The 15,047-nt window shown below is 43.2% G+C and overlaps 1 protein-coding gene across 4 annotated transcripts in view; it reads right to left on the bottom strand.

The window, feature by feature from the left end:
* Positions 1 to 15,047, bottom strand: part of REV3L (REV3 like, DNA directed polymerase zeta catalytic subunit) — a 948,974-nt gene that overhangs the window by 469,486 nt on the left and 464,441 nt on the right. For all 4 annotated transcript variants that reach the window (XM_069234598.1, XM_069234599.1, XM_069234600.1 and 1 more), the window contains exon 12: positions 11,443 to 11,582. In XM_069234598.1, coding sequence (XP_069090699.1) covers positions 11,443 to 11,582 — 140 coding nt within the window. The remainder of the gene's footprint in view (positions 1 to 11,442; positions 11,583 to 15,047) is intronic.

Here is a 15,047-nt window from a genome sequence, read left to right as displayed (position 1 = left end):
GATGCCATCGAACACACCGTTCTAGTGTGTTGGTTTTGATTAACCAATCGTCTAGGTACGGGAACACATGTATGTGCTGCCTTCTGATATGCGCAGCTACTACTGCCAGGCATTCTGTAAAAACTCTTGGCGCAGTTGTTATTCCGAATGGCAACACCTTGAATTGGTAATGTACCCCTTGGAATACAAATCTTAGGTACTTTCTGTGTGAAGGATGTATCAGTATATGGAAATATGCATCCTTTAGGTCTAGTGTTGTCATGTAGTTTTGTTGTTTGAGCAGTGGGATTACGTCTTGTAATGTCACCATGTGAAAGTGGTCTGATTTGATGTAGGTATTTAATGTTCTGAGATCTAATATTGGTCTCAGTGTTTTGTCCTTTTTGGGTATGAGAAAGTACAGAGAGTAAACTCCTGTTCCTTTTTGTTACATTGGTACTAATTATATTGCTCCTTTTTGTAGCAATGCCTGGACCTCTAGTCCTAGAAGATCCATGTGTTGTTTTGACATATTGTGTGTTTTCGGTGGAATGTTTGGAGGGAATCTGAGAAATTCTATGCAATAACAATGCTGGATAATTGCCAGTACCCAAGTGTCTGTTGTTATCTCCTCCCAATGTTTGTAAAAATTGCTTAGTCTCCCCCTCACAGGTGTTATGTGTTGGAGATTTGTGACTTGGAAGTCACTGCTTGTTTTGAGGAGCTTTGGAACTTCCCCCTATTTTTTTTTAATTGTCCCCCTCTATATTGTCCCCGAAAACTTCCCCGCTGACATTGACTTTGATAAGTGTGCCTTGTTTGTGAGGTTGTGGGTTCTGTAGCTTGTCCTCGAAACCCCCCTCTAAACTGAGTTTTGCGAAATGTGCCTCTGCTCTGTGGGGAGTAGAGTGCGCCCATGGCTTTGGCTGTATCAGTGTATTTTTTAAGTTTGTCCATTAAACGGCATATTCAGCACGGCTTGTTGTATTTCCGGCTTGAATCCTGATGTACGCAACAATGCGTGTCTCCTTATTGTTACTGCAGTATTTACTGTCCTTGCAGCTGTATCTGCTGCATCCATTGCTGAGCATATCTGATTATTTGAGATACTTTGTCCTTCCTCCACCACTTGTTGTGCCCTTTTCTGGAACTCTTTGGGTAAGTGTTCTATGAAATGCTGCATTTCGTCCCAATGAGCCCTATCATATATTGCTAGAAGTGCTTGTGAGTTGGGAATGCGCCATTGGTTTGCTGCTTGTGCTGCAACCCTTTTTCCTGCAGCGTCAAATTTGCGACTCTCCTTGTCTGGAGGTGGTGTGTCTCCCGAGGTGTGAGAGTTTGCTCTCTTGCGAGCTGCCCCTACTACCACAGAGTCTGGTGTTAATTTCTGCGTGATATACACAGGATCTGTAGGCGGTGGCTTGTACTTTTTCTCCACCCTTGGAGTTATGGCCCTGCCCTTCATAGGCTCCTGAAACACCTGTTTTGAGTGTTTTAGCATTCCCGGTATCATAGGTAAGCTCTGGTATTGGCTATGAGTGGAGGATAGTGTATTAAACAAAAAGTCATCCTCAATCGGTTCTGCATGCAAGGTGACATTATGAAAAGCCGCTGCCCTTGAGACCACCTGCGTGTAGGATGTACTGTCCTCAGGTGGGGACGGTCTCGCTGGGTAACAGTCTGGGCTGTTATCCGATACTGGCGCATCATAAAGGTCCCATGCGTCGGGATCGTCTTGACTCATTGCAGTATGCGTTGGGGATTGCATCAGTGGTGGAGTGTCTACCGGTGATGTGTGCATTGATGGTGGTGGAGATGGTGGCGGAGTTGTTTGTCTTGCCACCTTTGCCTGTGGCTGCTTGTCCTTTTCCTGAAAGGCAAGTCTTCTTTTCATCGTAATTGGGGGAAGAGTGCTTATCTTCCCTGTGTCCTTTTGAATGTGGAGCCTCCTTTGAGTGTAGTCTGGCCCCATTTATTCTAGTTCTTGTCCGAACTTATGCCCTTGCATTTGGGAGGACAATCCCTGTTCCTCTGTGTAGGAACTTGTTTTCGGTTCCGAGGCTGGATGTTTCGGAATGGAAACCTTTTCTGTAGCCTTTTTCGGCTCCGACGACACTTTCGTTATGTTTGGCGTCGTGATCTCTCGTTGCCGACCCATTTTGGTGCCGCTGTCTCAGTGCCGAACTTGCTCGGAGCCGCTGTCTCGGGCTCGAGATTGCTGTGTGCCGGTATCTCGACCGGAGTCGGATGACTTTGACACAAGCGTGCCCTTTTTCGGTGCCGATGGTCGTCACCTATTTTACGGGTTAAGCCATGGCCTGTTGGCGGTGGCGTCCCCTGGGCTTTTGTGGTCTTCTCGTGAGTTTTATGTTTCGACGTCTTACTCACGGTTTTAGGCGTTTCTTCGGGATCGAGCTCGTCCGAGTCCGACTCCTGGATGGAGAAGCTTTCCTCTTCCTCCTCCAAATGCCTTTGTCCTGTCGGCGCCGACGCCATTTGCAGTCTTCTCGCTCTGCGGTCTCTTAATGTCTTCCTCGACCGAAACGCTCGACAGGCTTCACACGTATCTTCTTTGTGTTCTGGAGACAAACACAAGTTGCAGACCAGGTGCTGATCTGTATACGGATACTTGTTGTGACATTTTGGGCAGAAGCGGAATGGGGTCCGTTCCATCAGCCTTGAAGAGACACGTGACCGGGCCGACCAGGCCCCGACGGGGGATCGAAAAAACCCCGAAGGGCCACCGGAGCTCTTTAAAAAATCAGTGTCGATCTGTAGTAACTAATCCAATACCGAACGCAAACAATACCGTCGATTTTTCCGAGATTCTAACTAACTTTCCGAACCGAAACACAGAGCGAAAAGGAACACGTCCGAACCCGATGGCAGAAAAAAATCAATCTAAGATGGAGTCGACGCCCATGCGCAATGGAGCCGAAAGGGGAGGAGTCCCTCGATCTCGTGACTCGAAAGACTTCTTCGAAGAAAAACAACTTGTAACACTCCGAGCCCAACCCTAGATGGCGGGATGTGCAAACCATGTGTATCTGCAGCTACACATGCCATCGAACATATATATATATATATATATATATATATATATATATATATATATATATATAGAGAGAGAGAGAGAGAGAGAGCGATATACACACATACAATTCACAAAATGAAAGTGTGGTCTGCTTCGATATCCTGCGCTTCAACCAAGCCCTCTACTGTGCAGTCTCCAATTCAGTAACCAGCCAATTTAACATTCTAATGCTTGACTTGCAAAAATACGGTACAGACGCACTCGCGTCCGAGTGTATGTTGATATTATTCATTCACCAAAGCCCACAGTCACCAGGTCAGAGTATCCGTAGGAAGAGCCTACGTTTTTGTTTAATTAACAGCTTACTTTATGGAAAGCTTTTGGGGTGGTGGTGGGGAACAGGGGTTGAATGGTGCAAAATGCTGTTTTCCTATGTAAATTCCCACAGGAGAATTTGGGGAGCAATTAAACAAAAAAACACAAACAGAATAACACCAAATTTGGCAGAAAGTTAGACATTATTTAATCAAAGTTGTGGTTTTCAAGACATAGCAGGGGTACAAGTTGTAGTTAGTTCTGTAAACTATAAAATGTGAATTTCAGTGTTAACTTTTGTTTGTAAATGTTATTTTTATTTATATTATATCAACTTTTTTTAATCTTCTATCAATACTCCTAACTATAACATCAGTTTTTTCACAGTGTGTACATATATATATATATATATATATATATATATATATATATATATATATATGTGGAAAATGTCACTTACCCAGTGTACATCTGGTCGTGGCATGTAGTGCTGCAGATGCTGTGCATATATCGCCAACTAGTGTTGGGCACGGACTGTTCCAAGTTGTTTTTCTTTGAAGAAGTCTTTTTTTTTTTTTTTCTTTTTGAGTCACAGGATTGCGTGACTCCTCCTCTCAGTGATAGTGCACGTGAGCATCGACTACTTTGTTAGATTGTTTTCCCGCAGGAGGATGAAGTAAGGAGTGAATTGTGTATGTACAAATATGTATAGAAAGTAAAGAGGATGTCCATGCAATGTATGTACATATTTATATGATTAAGTACTACAACGATTACAGGCTCCTGGGGAGGAGGGAGGGCGCATGTGAATCTTCAGCACAACATGCCACAAACAGATGTACACTGGGTAAGTGACATTTTCCGTTTGATGGCATGTGTAGATGCAGATACACATTCTGTGCATAGACTGAAGAGCAGTTCTCCTCCCAAGTAAGCGGTGGTTAGCCCTTAGGAGTTGAAGTGGTTTGAAATAGTGTTTTTAAGCACTGCTTGACCAATATTCGCTTGTTGTCGAGATAACACATCCACACAGTGGTGTTTACTGAATGTGTGTGGTGTAGACCATGTGGCTGCTTTGCATATGTCTGCCATTGGTATATTTCCTATGAATGCCATTGAGGCACCCTTTTCTCTAGTGGAATGTGCTTTTGTAGTTACTAAAAGATGCCTTTTCGTCTTGAGATAGCAGGTTTGAATACATTTTATAGTACATCTAGCTAATCCTTGTTTTGAAATAGGATTACCTTTATGAGGTTTTTGGAAAGCAACAAAAAGTTGTTTAGTTTTTCTAAAGTCTTTCGTTCTGTTTATGTATAACATTATAGCTCTTTTGAGATCAAGAGTATGGAGAGCTCTTTCAGCAGCTGAATCTGGCTGTGTAAAGAAAACTAGCAATTTGACTGACTGATTGAAACCACTTTAGGTAAATATTTTGCATTTGTCTTAAGTACTACTTTGTGTTTGTGTACTTGGACGAAGGGATCTTCTAAAGTAAATGCTTGAATTTCACTTAGACTTCTTAGGGAAGTTATTTCTACTAAGAAAGCAACCTTCCATGAGAGAAACTGAATAGATAAAGAGTGCACAGGTTCAAATGATGGACCCATAAGTCTTGTGAGCACAATATTAAGATTCCATACAGGAGCTGGTGGTAGTCTAGGTAGAATAACTCATTTAAGCCCTTCCATAAATGCTTTTATGACAGGGACAGAGTGGTATGTTATCTGTTTTGGAGGTTGGCTGATATTGCTGTTAAATGAATTTTAACTGATGAATAGGCAAGATTTGCTTTTTGTAAATAAAGCAAATAACACACGATGGGGGTCATTAAGACCCTGGCGGACGGCAGAAAAGCGGCAGTAAGACCGCCAACAGGCTGACGGTCAAATTTTTGCAATTATGACCATGGCGGTTACCGCCATGGTCATCCGCCGCTTCTACGTTCCGCCTGCTAGGGCGGAGACTACCGCTGGGCTGGAGACCTGGGTCTCCAGCCCGGAAGGATTTGGACCCGGCTGACCGCCATGGATTTCATGCGGTTTGGAACCACCATGAAATCCATGGCGGTAAGCACTATCAGTGCCAGGGAATTCCTTCCCTGGCACTGATAGGGGTCTCCCCCACCCCAACTCCCTCCCCTACACCCCCACTACCCCTGCCACCCCCCAAAGGTGGCAGGACCCCCCTCCCCACCCCGACATCACATCACTCATTCACACACGACACGCACGCACCACCAACACACATACACACACACACACCACCATACATGCCAACATCCACACACAGTCAGACACGCACACCCACATTCAAACATACACGCACACAACCATACAGACATACCTACAGTCATACACGCACTCATTCCCAAACTCACAACACCCCCCACAAGCATACACGCACTCACACACCCCCTCTACATACACACACGCACACCCCCATGCACGCACACAACCCCCCCTCAGCCACCCTCCCCTAACGGACGATCGACTTACCTGGTCAGTCGATCCTCCGGGAGGGGACAGGATCCATGGGGGCTGCTCCGCCGACACCACACCGTCAACAGAACACCGCCACACTGAATCGGTGTTCTGTTGACGTGGCGGTGGAGCAACCTCCACTTCCCTGCCAACCGCCAGTATGGCTGTTGGCGGCTCTCCGTCTGAAAAAGGACGGAGAGCTGCCAACAGTCATAATACGCTGAGCAGAAAACCGCCACCACTGGCCGTCTTCAGCACGGTGGTCCCTCAGCGGTCTTGACAAAAGACCGCTGAGGTCAAAATGACCCCCAATATCCTGTACTGATGCTCTAAGTGGATCAATATTTTTAGGTTTGCAGTAATATATAAACAGTTTCCATTTATTTGCGTAGTACTGCCTGGTTGTCGGTTTACGTGCTTGTTTTATAACGTTCATACATTCTAATGGAAGCTGTAGGTATCCAAATTCTTTGATCACAGGAGCCAAATCGCCAAGTTGAGCACACTGGGATTGGGATGCCTGATTTGCCCCCTGTTCTGAGTTAACAGGTTTGGTCAGTTTGGAAGCTTGCGATGTGGTACTACTGACAGATTCAACAGTGTTGTGTACCAGTGTTGATGTGCCGATGTGGGAGCTATGAGTATCATAGTGAAGGAAGTGTGACACATCTTGTTGACTAGAAACGGAATTAATGGAGGAGGTGGGGGGGGGGGTAAGCGTAAGCAAACATCCCTGACCAGCTGCTTCATAGAGCATTGCACTTGGATTGAGGGTGTGGGTGTCTGGATGAGAAGTTTTGGCATTTTGTGTTTTCGCTTGTTGCTAAAAGGTCTATGTTTGGTGTTCCCCACATTTGAAAGTAATATTGAAGTACTTGTGGGTGAATCTCCCATTCATGTATTTGTTGCTGCGTCCCGCTTAGGAGGTCCGCTAGCTGGTTGTGTATCCCTGGGATGTATTCCGCTAGCAGGTGAATGGGATTGTGAATTGCCCATTTCCATAGCTTGGGCTAGAAGGGATAATTGGGATGAGTGTGTACCCCCTGTTTTTTCAGATAATACATTGCTGTCATGTTGTCTGTCTTTATTAAGACTATTTTGCTTAAGATCTGTGGTTGGAATGCTTTGATGGCTAAGAACACTGCTAGTAATTCCAAGTGGTTTATGTGCTAAGTTTGCTGGATTGAGTCCCATTCCCCTTGTATTGTCATGTTGATGCGATGGGCTCCCCAACCTGTCACTGATGCATCTGTTGTGATTATGGTCTGTGGCACAGGGTCCTGAAATGGCCGCCTGTTTACTAAGTTGTTGTGATTCTACCATTGCAGATATTTTAAAGTTTGGCGGTCTGACAACACTAGATCATGTAGTTGATCCTGTGCCTGAGACCATTGTCGTGAGAGACACTGCTGCAGTGGTCTCATGTTTAGACGTGCATTTGGCACGCACTATTGCTATACATGATGCCATCATTCCTAATAGTTTTATGATAAATCTTACCATGTAAGCTTGATTGGTCTGTAATTGGGATATGAGGGAATGAAACGCTTGTATCCGTTGTGGATTTGGGTAGGCTAATGCTGACTGAGTATTCAGAATTGCTCCTAAATAAGATTGAATTTGTGCTGGCTGAAGGTGAGATTTCTGCTAATTGATTGTGAACCCTAAATTTGTGTAGGGTATCCATTATATATTGTGTGTGTTGTTGGCAGTTTGGAATAGTACCCGGATTTCATTAACCAGTGGTCTAGATAAAGGAAGACATGTATGTGTTGCCTTCTGACGTATGCTGCATGCTGTTGTTACCCCAAGGGGTAGTACCTTAAATTGATAGTGCTTGCCTGCTATTATGAACCTTAGACGCTTGCGGTGAGCTGGGTGTATAGGAATGTGGAAGTAAGCATCCTTTAGGTCTAATGATGAAATGTAATCTTGTTTTTATAGCAAGGGAATGACATTCTGTACAGTGACCATGTAAAAAATGATCTGACAGGATATATAGATTTAGAGGCCTGAGAACGAGAATGGGACTGAGAGTACCATCCTTTTTTGGTATAAGGAAGTATAGGGAATATACTCCTGTTCCTTGCTATGAGATGGGAACCATTTCTATTGCCTCCTTGAGTAGTAGAGATTGTACCTCTTGTTTTCATAGAATAGTGTGCTCTGGACAGAGTCTGTGAGAATGAGGTGGATTGTTTGGTGGAGTACAGATGAGGTCTGGGCAATAACCATTGCAGATAATTGAGTTTACCCATTGATCTGTAATAATGTTTTGCCAGTAAGAATGGAATTGTTGCCGTCTTCCTCCCACAGGAGACGTATGGTGCTGTGGAATGTTTGGGAAGTCATTGTTTTGTGGATGCTGAAGCACCCTTTGAGGCTGTGAATTTACCTCTGGACCTGAAAGTTTGTCCTCTGTAAGAGCCTCTGAATGACTCCCTTGCGTAATACTGCTGGCCTTGCTTTGAATAGGCGGTGGAAGCCTCTATAGTTTGGGTTTTAAATCCTCCCTAAAATTGTGGTTTTCGAAAGGAACCCCAAAATGGTGTAGTATAAAGAGCTCCCATGGCTTTTGCTGTGTCAGAATCTTTTTTGAGTTTTTCTATGGGTGTGTCCACCTCTGGTCCAAAAAGCTGTTTATTAAATAGCATATCAAGGACTGCCTGCTGTATCTCTTGTTTGAAACCGGAGGACCTCCACCATGCATGTCACCTAATAGTAATTATGGTATTAATTTCTCTAGCTGCAGTGTCAGCTGCATCTAGGGCAGACCTAATTTGATTATTTGTGATGGCCTGACCTTCCTCTACAATTTGCTGCACCCTTTTTTGGTGTTCTTTGGGGAGATATTGCAAGAATTCTTGCATCTCATCCCAATTTCCCCTGTTGTATCATGCTAACAGGGCCTGGGAATTGGCAATACGCCATTGGTTGGCTGCTTGTATTGGCACCCTTTACCTTGCCACATCAAATTTACGGCTTTCCTTCTCAGAGGTTTGAGGGGGTATCCCCAAAAGACTGACTATTGGCACGCTTCTTGGCTGGATTGACCACAATAGAAACTGGTGGTAATTGATGTGAGATGTACATTGGGTCTGTTGGTGCAGGTTTATATTTTTTGTCAGTTCTTGGTGTTAAAACCCTAGCTTTAACTGGTTCTTTGAAATTTTCGTCTGCATGTTTGAGAAAACAAGGAAGCATTGGTAGACACTGGTATTGCTTATGAGTTGAGGACAGGGTATTTAAAAGGAATTCCTCCTCTAAAGGTTCTGCATGCATTTGTACTCCATGGTATGCAGCTGCTCTGGAGATAAGTTGGTTGTATGCTGTACTATCCTCAGGTGGAGATGGTCTGTTGAGATACAAATCTGGATCGTTAAATGGGATAGGATCTGAATTGTACATATCCCATGGATCTATGGTGGAACTAGAATCATCCCTTTCTTCTTTTTGTGAGGAAGTGTGAGAGTGTGACGGTGAAGGTGGTGGTGGAGTCGGAGGTTGTGGTGAAAAGGAAATTTGCGGTGAATGTGGTGGAGAAAGCTCAACCTGTTTTGGGTTTTCTTTTTGCTTGTAGATTTTTGCCAGTGGTGGGGCAGTAACCATAGTTTCCTGGAATGTTAACTTCCTTCTAGACTGTGGAGGCAGAGAAGTAATAGTTTTTCCACTCTCTTTCTGGATTTGAATTCTCCTTTGTTTGCTGTCAATAACCTCCAAAATGGGTTGAGTGTCTGAGTCCTCCATTTGATGCACTGAAGAATGTTTTTTGCTTTTAGAGGAATGTTCGGTAAAGGTCTTGGGCACATGCTTCATTCAAGTTGAAAGCTGTGTTTCTTCGGTTTAAGATGTTTTTTTCGGCTCCGAAGTTGGACTGAGATATTTCGGGTCCAAAGCTGGTAGCCAAGGTTTCAGCTCCAAAGCAGAGCATACTTTTTCAGATCTGATGGTGTTGGACGTCGACTCAGTTCAGAGGTGTTCTCAATGTTCTGGAGAAAGGCAGAGATTATGCACCAAGTGCTGGTCGGTGTATGGAAACTTGGCGTGGCACAGAGGACAGAATTGGAATGGAGTCCGATCCATTAGCCTATGACGCAATAGGCCCGAACAGGCTCTAAGAGGGCGCCAGCGCCCAAAAGGGCGTTTACTTGATCCTGGCTGTACTATCGGCTCGAGTGCAGAAGGAAACCGCATTCAAAACAATTCCGACGGTATGAGAAAAGTTTGAAAGAGAACAGAATTTCTGAACCGTGAGTCAGTGAAAAACATTAGTGGTGCACCATATGCAGAACCATATGCACTTCGCTGCATAGGTTTTCTTCGTGGCAATTGTCCTTGCTAGAGACAGAATTTGCTTATATTCTTCAGGGATGCTAAGCCACAGAATTAATTGAATACAGGAGTCGGGAAGATAACTTCCAAAATCCCGGGTCATGGTGTAGATCTTCCACGAACATCCAGATATAGGACCTGGCTTGCAGGATGACATCATAGCTAGAGTATGTTTAAGAAGACATTTTGTTACGTGTACAAGGCATGCTAGGATATGAAAGCTGCTTGCTTAATGGACAGGGCATATTTTCACTTCTTGGTGCTTTAACATGATTTTCTACTCTGAAGCAATAAATAAAAAAATGAATAGATAAACTGACTTGTTTAAGAACCAAGGCACAACAGGATCAGCCTCTTGGGGAGAAAAGTAGTTTGTTGAGCATCATATACAAAGAAAGGGGCAATCACCTGGAGGAACAAAAGAGCTGCAGCACTGAAAGCTATAAGTGTCAAACTGAAACAGTGGAACAAATGAAGTCTGGGAAAAAGGGCATTCTGGTAAGTTTGAGCTTGGCAGAAGATAGTGTGGGTCCTGAAAGGTGTCAAAGGGAAACAGCTTACAGTAGACATGGCACATTGAACAAATATGAAAAACTGGTGACAAACTACACAAGAGTACATAAAACATACAACACAAATCCAAAGGAAGAATTATTGCAAAAAGTAACTACAAAACCTTGAATGAATTCAAAAGGAGTATATACACAGGCTAGACGCAAATATAGGGCAGACTCACAAGGAGGAACCTAAATGTTCCCACTGAAAGTAATGTCACTATTATGCAGAAGAAAAAAGAAGAGGAAGATGACTGGGAAAGGAAAGGCCCTAAGCTGGTTAGGAAGTGGCCAAAACATTCTGCCAGAAAAATAATGCCCCCAATCTTATAAGTGTGGCCGGAAGGCACTCACTATGGCCAGGCTATAGTCCAGGGAGGGTGGATGAGCATCAATAATCAAAAAGAGGGAAATTAAAAGTCCTTCTAGTTCAAGTAACTGAGAACAGGAATCTGGCCCTCATTTCAAAAATCTTTTTTTTTTTTAAATACTAAGATATGCTAGGTCTACTTCAAATAGTGCCAAAGAACTGAAGTCTGGCACATGCACTTATCTATTTTCCTCCATTGTCTCCTAACTTATTTCAATTGCTGTCATCTAACATCCTAAGCATAGTGACAAAGTTTATATGACAAAATGACAATAGCTAACATCTGCAGCCTAGCTAACATCTGCTGCCACCAATAATTGTGTTAAAGATGCATTTTTTGTACAGAAAGACCCATTTTTTCTTTTTTAGAGTACCTACCACTGTTTTCATCAGCAGTGCCATCTAACTGAGGTATAGAGAGATTTGTTAAAGGGATATTGCTACCACTCCATTCCATTTCATCATCAGATGACGGTTCCTCTTCAGTCGAACTTCCATTTGTACATTTATCAGGCAATCTAAAAGAAATTAGAGACAGTTAGTTATAACTCTGCAACTAAACAAAAATTACTTACCTCGGCCTTTATGATCTCATACAGATGTGTTCATACATCAATTGGAATAGTCCTATTAAATCAGAAGCACACTTGCAAAAATATTTATGCCTGCTGGGGGCAATCATTTACACTTCACTCCTATTACAATTTAGTTTGCTTTTAAGATAGGAAACTGACAAAGTGTCAATAGCAGAAAAGAAAGAAGCAGATGAAATACTGTAGTACAAATTAAGAAAAAAGTAGAGTTTTTAAATCACTGATTAGTAAAAATGCTTCTTTCACAAACTCTGAACACAGTTACTTCTAGGCATCGGTCCATAGTACAAGGAGACTATGGCAAAAACTGTAATGCCTTTTTCTAGGGTCCAAGAACAGTCATTGGTTAATGGGCAGTATGCCCTGTGGCTCGTGTTGCTGCCCACTACTGCCCTAAGATGACCAATGTAGCAGTTGGGTATCGAGGGTACTTCTGTCAAGCGGTTGGCTCTCCAGTATTATCAAAGTCGTACACTGTAGATGATGTTAGGGGGGTTAGGAACCGAGAGGTCATAAGATCAAGAGATCACACATCTTTATAACGAGGGCCACGCAACGTAAACCTTTCTCATAAAACTCTGTGTGAACCGACTAGCATGCTAGATATACAGAAAAGTTTTTCAGACACAGCAGGTTCAACCAAATAGAACACCGTAAAATAAGACTTTCAGAGAACTCCAGTCAGGAACTCTTCTTCCTTCCATTATACTACAAGGAAAAAAAAAAACTGGATGCCCCAAAAACCTCTTTACCCATTCTCTCAGAGCAACCATCTTTAAAAAGAAAGCATTTCTGTCGAACTACAGAGCGTTGGAGTGCTAAGGCATGCATCATCTTGAACACCCTTAGTCTTAGTTCACAGTTAATAAATTGAATGTGTAGCCAGTACTTTTGACAAACTAAGAAGGATTTTAACATTACATTAGTAAGTATACACTTACACCTATGCCCTACAGAGAACACTTAAGTGCCTAGCACCTTGTCTGCCTTGGAACAAATGCACACTTGTGTTATGCTCCTACATAATAAGCACTAAATATCCGATTAGAACAGAGACCTATTGCTATTGTTAACCAAAATTAGAGGATATTTGGAGGGACCGTGTAGAGTCTAGAAGGATTTCAGTTGTTGCTATTATCCAATGAAGCAGAAGTGTCAAAAGAGAAAGACGGGCTATCTGAGACAATGCCAATGATTTGAGCAAATGGAATTTTAGCAATGTAAACAAAATTCACTGGTCCACCACCCAACCAACGCAAGATCCTGCCCTGGAAGAATTCATTCTAGGTACTTCCAAGCATCCTTGGGTGAGGCCTGGGGTTGACCAAATGTCTGGCCATAAGTGTCTAGTAGGAAACTGTCCGGCAGTCTTCTGGAATTTATTTGGGGTTACAGGCTGGCTAGTGTGATAGTACCAACTAGATTTCCCTTTAGGTGATGATGGAGATGCAGGGGCCTTTAACCTGGGAGCTATAATGGTTAGATTTTTATGGTGGTGGGAGCCCTGGCTGTTTAGGGGCACCCCCAATTGGCACCGGGAATCTGCGCTGCAGCTAGATTGTATCAAAGGTTCAGGAAAGAGGGAAATCTTCCTAGTCAATAGGATGGACACAAACAGGCTGATTATGGGGTCCCAAAGGATGTTGAGGGAGGTAAACCCTGACATCCCACAAGCACAAGGAAGGTTCGTGACAGAGCAGGCTCACTTCCTCTAAGCCTGAAGGAATAGCAGCTGCTTGAGTCAAATGTTTCTGTGTCTCTTCTTGATAGCTGGGCAGGAATGAGCTCGTGGCTCCAGGATAGTGTGATTCCATCAAATTGTATGCAGGCAGGTCCTTCCAGGCAGCTGGGCCATGGCACTCTTCCCATACATTAGGTCACTCCTCATTGCAGGTGCAGTCCAGGTTTCATCTCAGGCAGGTAAATCTTCCTTTTCTCAATAAGGAAAGGAGTAAGGTGACTCCACAGTGCTTCCGGATTTGGACCCAGTCAGGAAGAAGAATAGCAACCCCACATCAGTTCCAATCCTAGCAGTTTCTCACCTTTCTTGTTCCTATTGGACAGCCCTCTTTGGTGTTATGCGAAAATGATGAACAAAGTGTGGGTCGAGGGAGCCAGTACTTAAACTACTGTTGTGGCCAAGGCGGTCTTCTTTCAGCCAAAGAGGAAGCCTGATATGTTTAAAAGTTCGAAGACTGCTGAAATAATGGAGAAGGATCTTCTTGCAGTTGCTGGTCAGTTTTCGTTGGCTCCGAGCCCTGGTGGCCACCCTGAAACCAGTTAAAATTTTCTAAGGTGGGTACTTATAGTGTCTATCAGGGAAGTGACCACAACAGAGGAATTGAGAAAGGACTGGGCTTTACTATAGCAGAGAAAGGAAATGCTTACTTACCTATAGGAGTAGTTTGCTGATTGACTATTTTCCTAGATTCACATGATGTGCACTATTCCATCATTTAGTAGTTGGGTCTAAAATTGTCTTTTAGTCCTTTCAGTTTTCAATTTTTGGTTGTGGGTGGAGTCAACCATACAATGCTATGTCCTTTCTTGCAGGGTTTCAGATGTACATCCCTGAAGACCCTAGATGTGGTCACCACCTTCAGATTTTTCTTTCCCCTTGGCCAACTTCCTTGTGTTTATGGCTCCACCTTTTTCCTTTAGAATTTAATTCTATCTACCTCATTTGCAAATTCACCTGGTTCTGGGGAGGGAAGAGGGTCGCATGTGAATCCCAAAAATTCTTCAAGCTGCAAAATTACCCCTAAAGGTAACTAACCATTTCATTTTGCAGAGTACAACTTCTTTGGAATCATATAATGTGCACTGATTTTGCAGCAGTATTCTCTTCCATTTGATTGTCCATGCAGTAAATGTTTTGTGAAGGTGTGTATGGAAGACCATGTCGCCAAAATGTGATTATTATTTATGTATACGTTAGAAATGAAAGTTACTGTTGATCCATTTTTCCTGGTAAAATGTGCCCTTTTTTTGTCACAGTGTTACTCAAGCTATATTGTTGCATGTCTGTATTGTCTAGGCTACTAGCGGTAGTGATAGTTTTGTTATTGACTGACAAATACATGCTTGCTGGGCCGAAAGAAATGAAGAACTGGTTCCCTTTCTTGATTGTTTTTGTTTTCAGCAGATAATACTTAACAGCTCTTCTTGCAACCAATTTTGACAGGGTACTTTTATCATGTGATTTAGGCTGTTGGAATAATGCGAGTCACTGCAACGCTTGGTTGGCATGAAAGTGCGATAATACTTTAGGTAGAAACTGTGGGTGTGTTCTGATTACCACTCTGTCCTTGTGTTTTTGTAGGTAAGATTTCTGCACTGTGAGAGCCTGCATTTAAATATCTCTCCACAGAAGTGTGACGGTACCTAAGA

Source organism: Pleurodeles waltl, chromosome 5 (genome assembly GCF_031143425.1).
Source record: "Pleurodeles waltl isolate 20211129_DDA chromosome 5, aPleWal1.hap1.20221129, whole genome shotgun sequence".
Lineage (NCBI taxonomy): Eukaryota > Metazoa > Chordata > Amphibia > Caudata > Salamandridae > Pleurodeles > Pleurodeles waltl.
The sequence above is the reverse complement of the archived record's forward strand: the minus strand, read 5'-3'. Positions and strand labels throughout refer to the sequence as shown.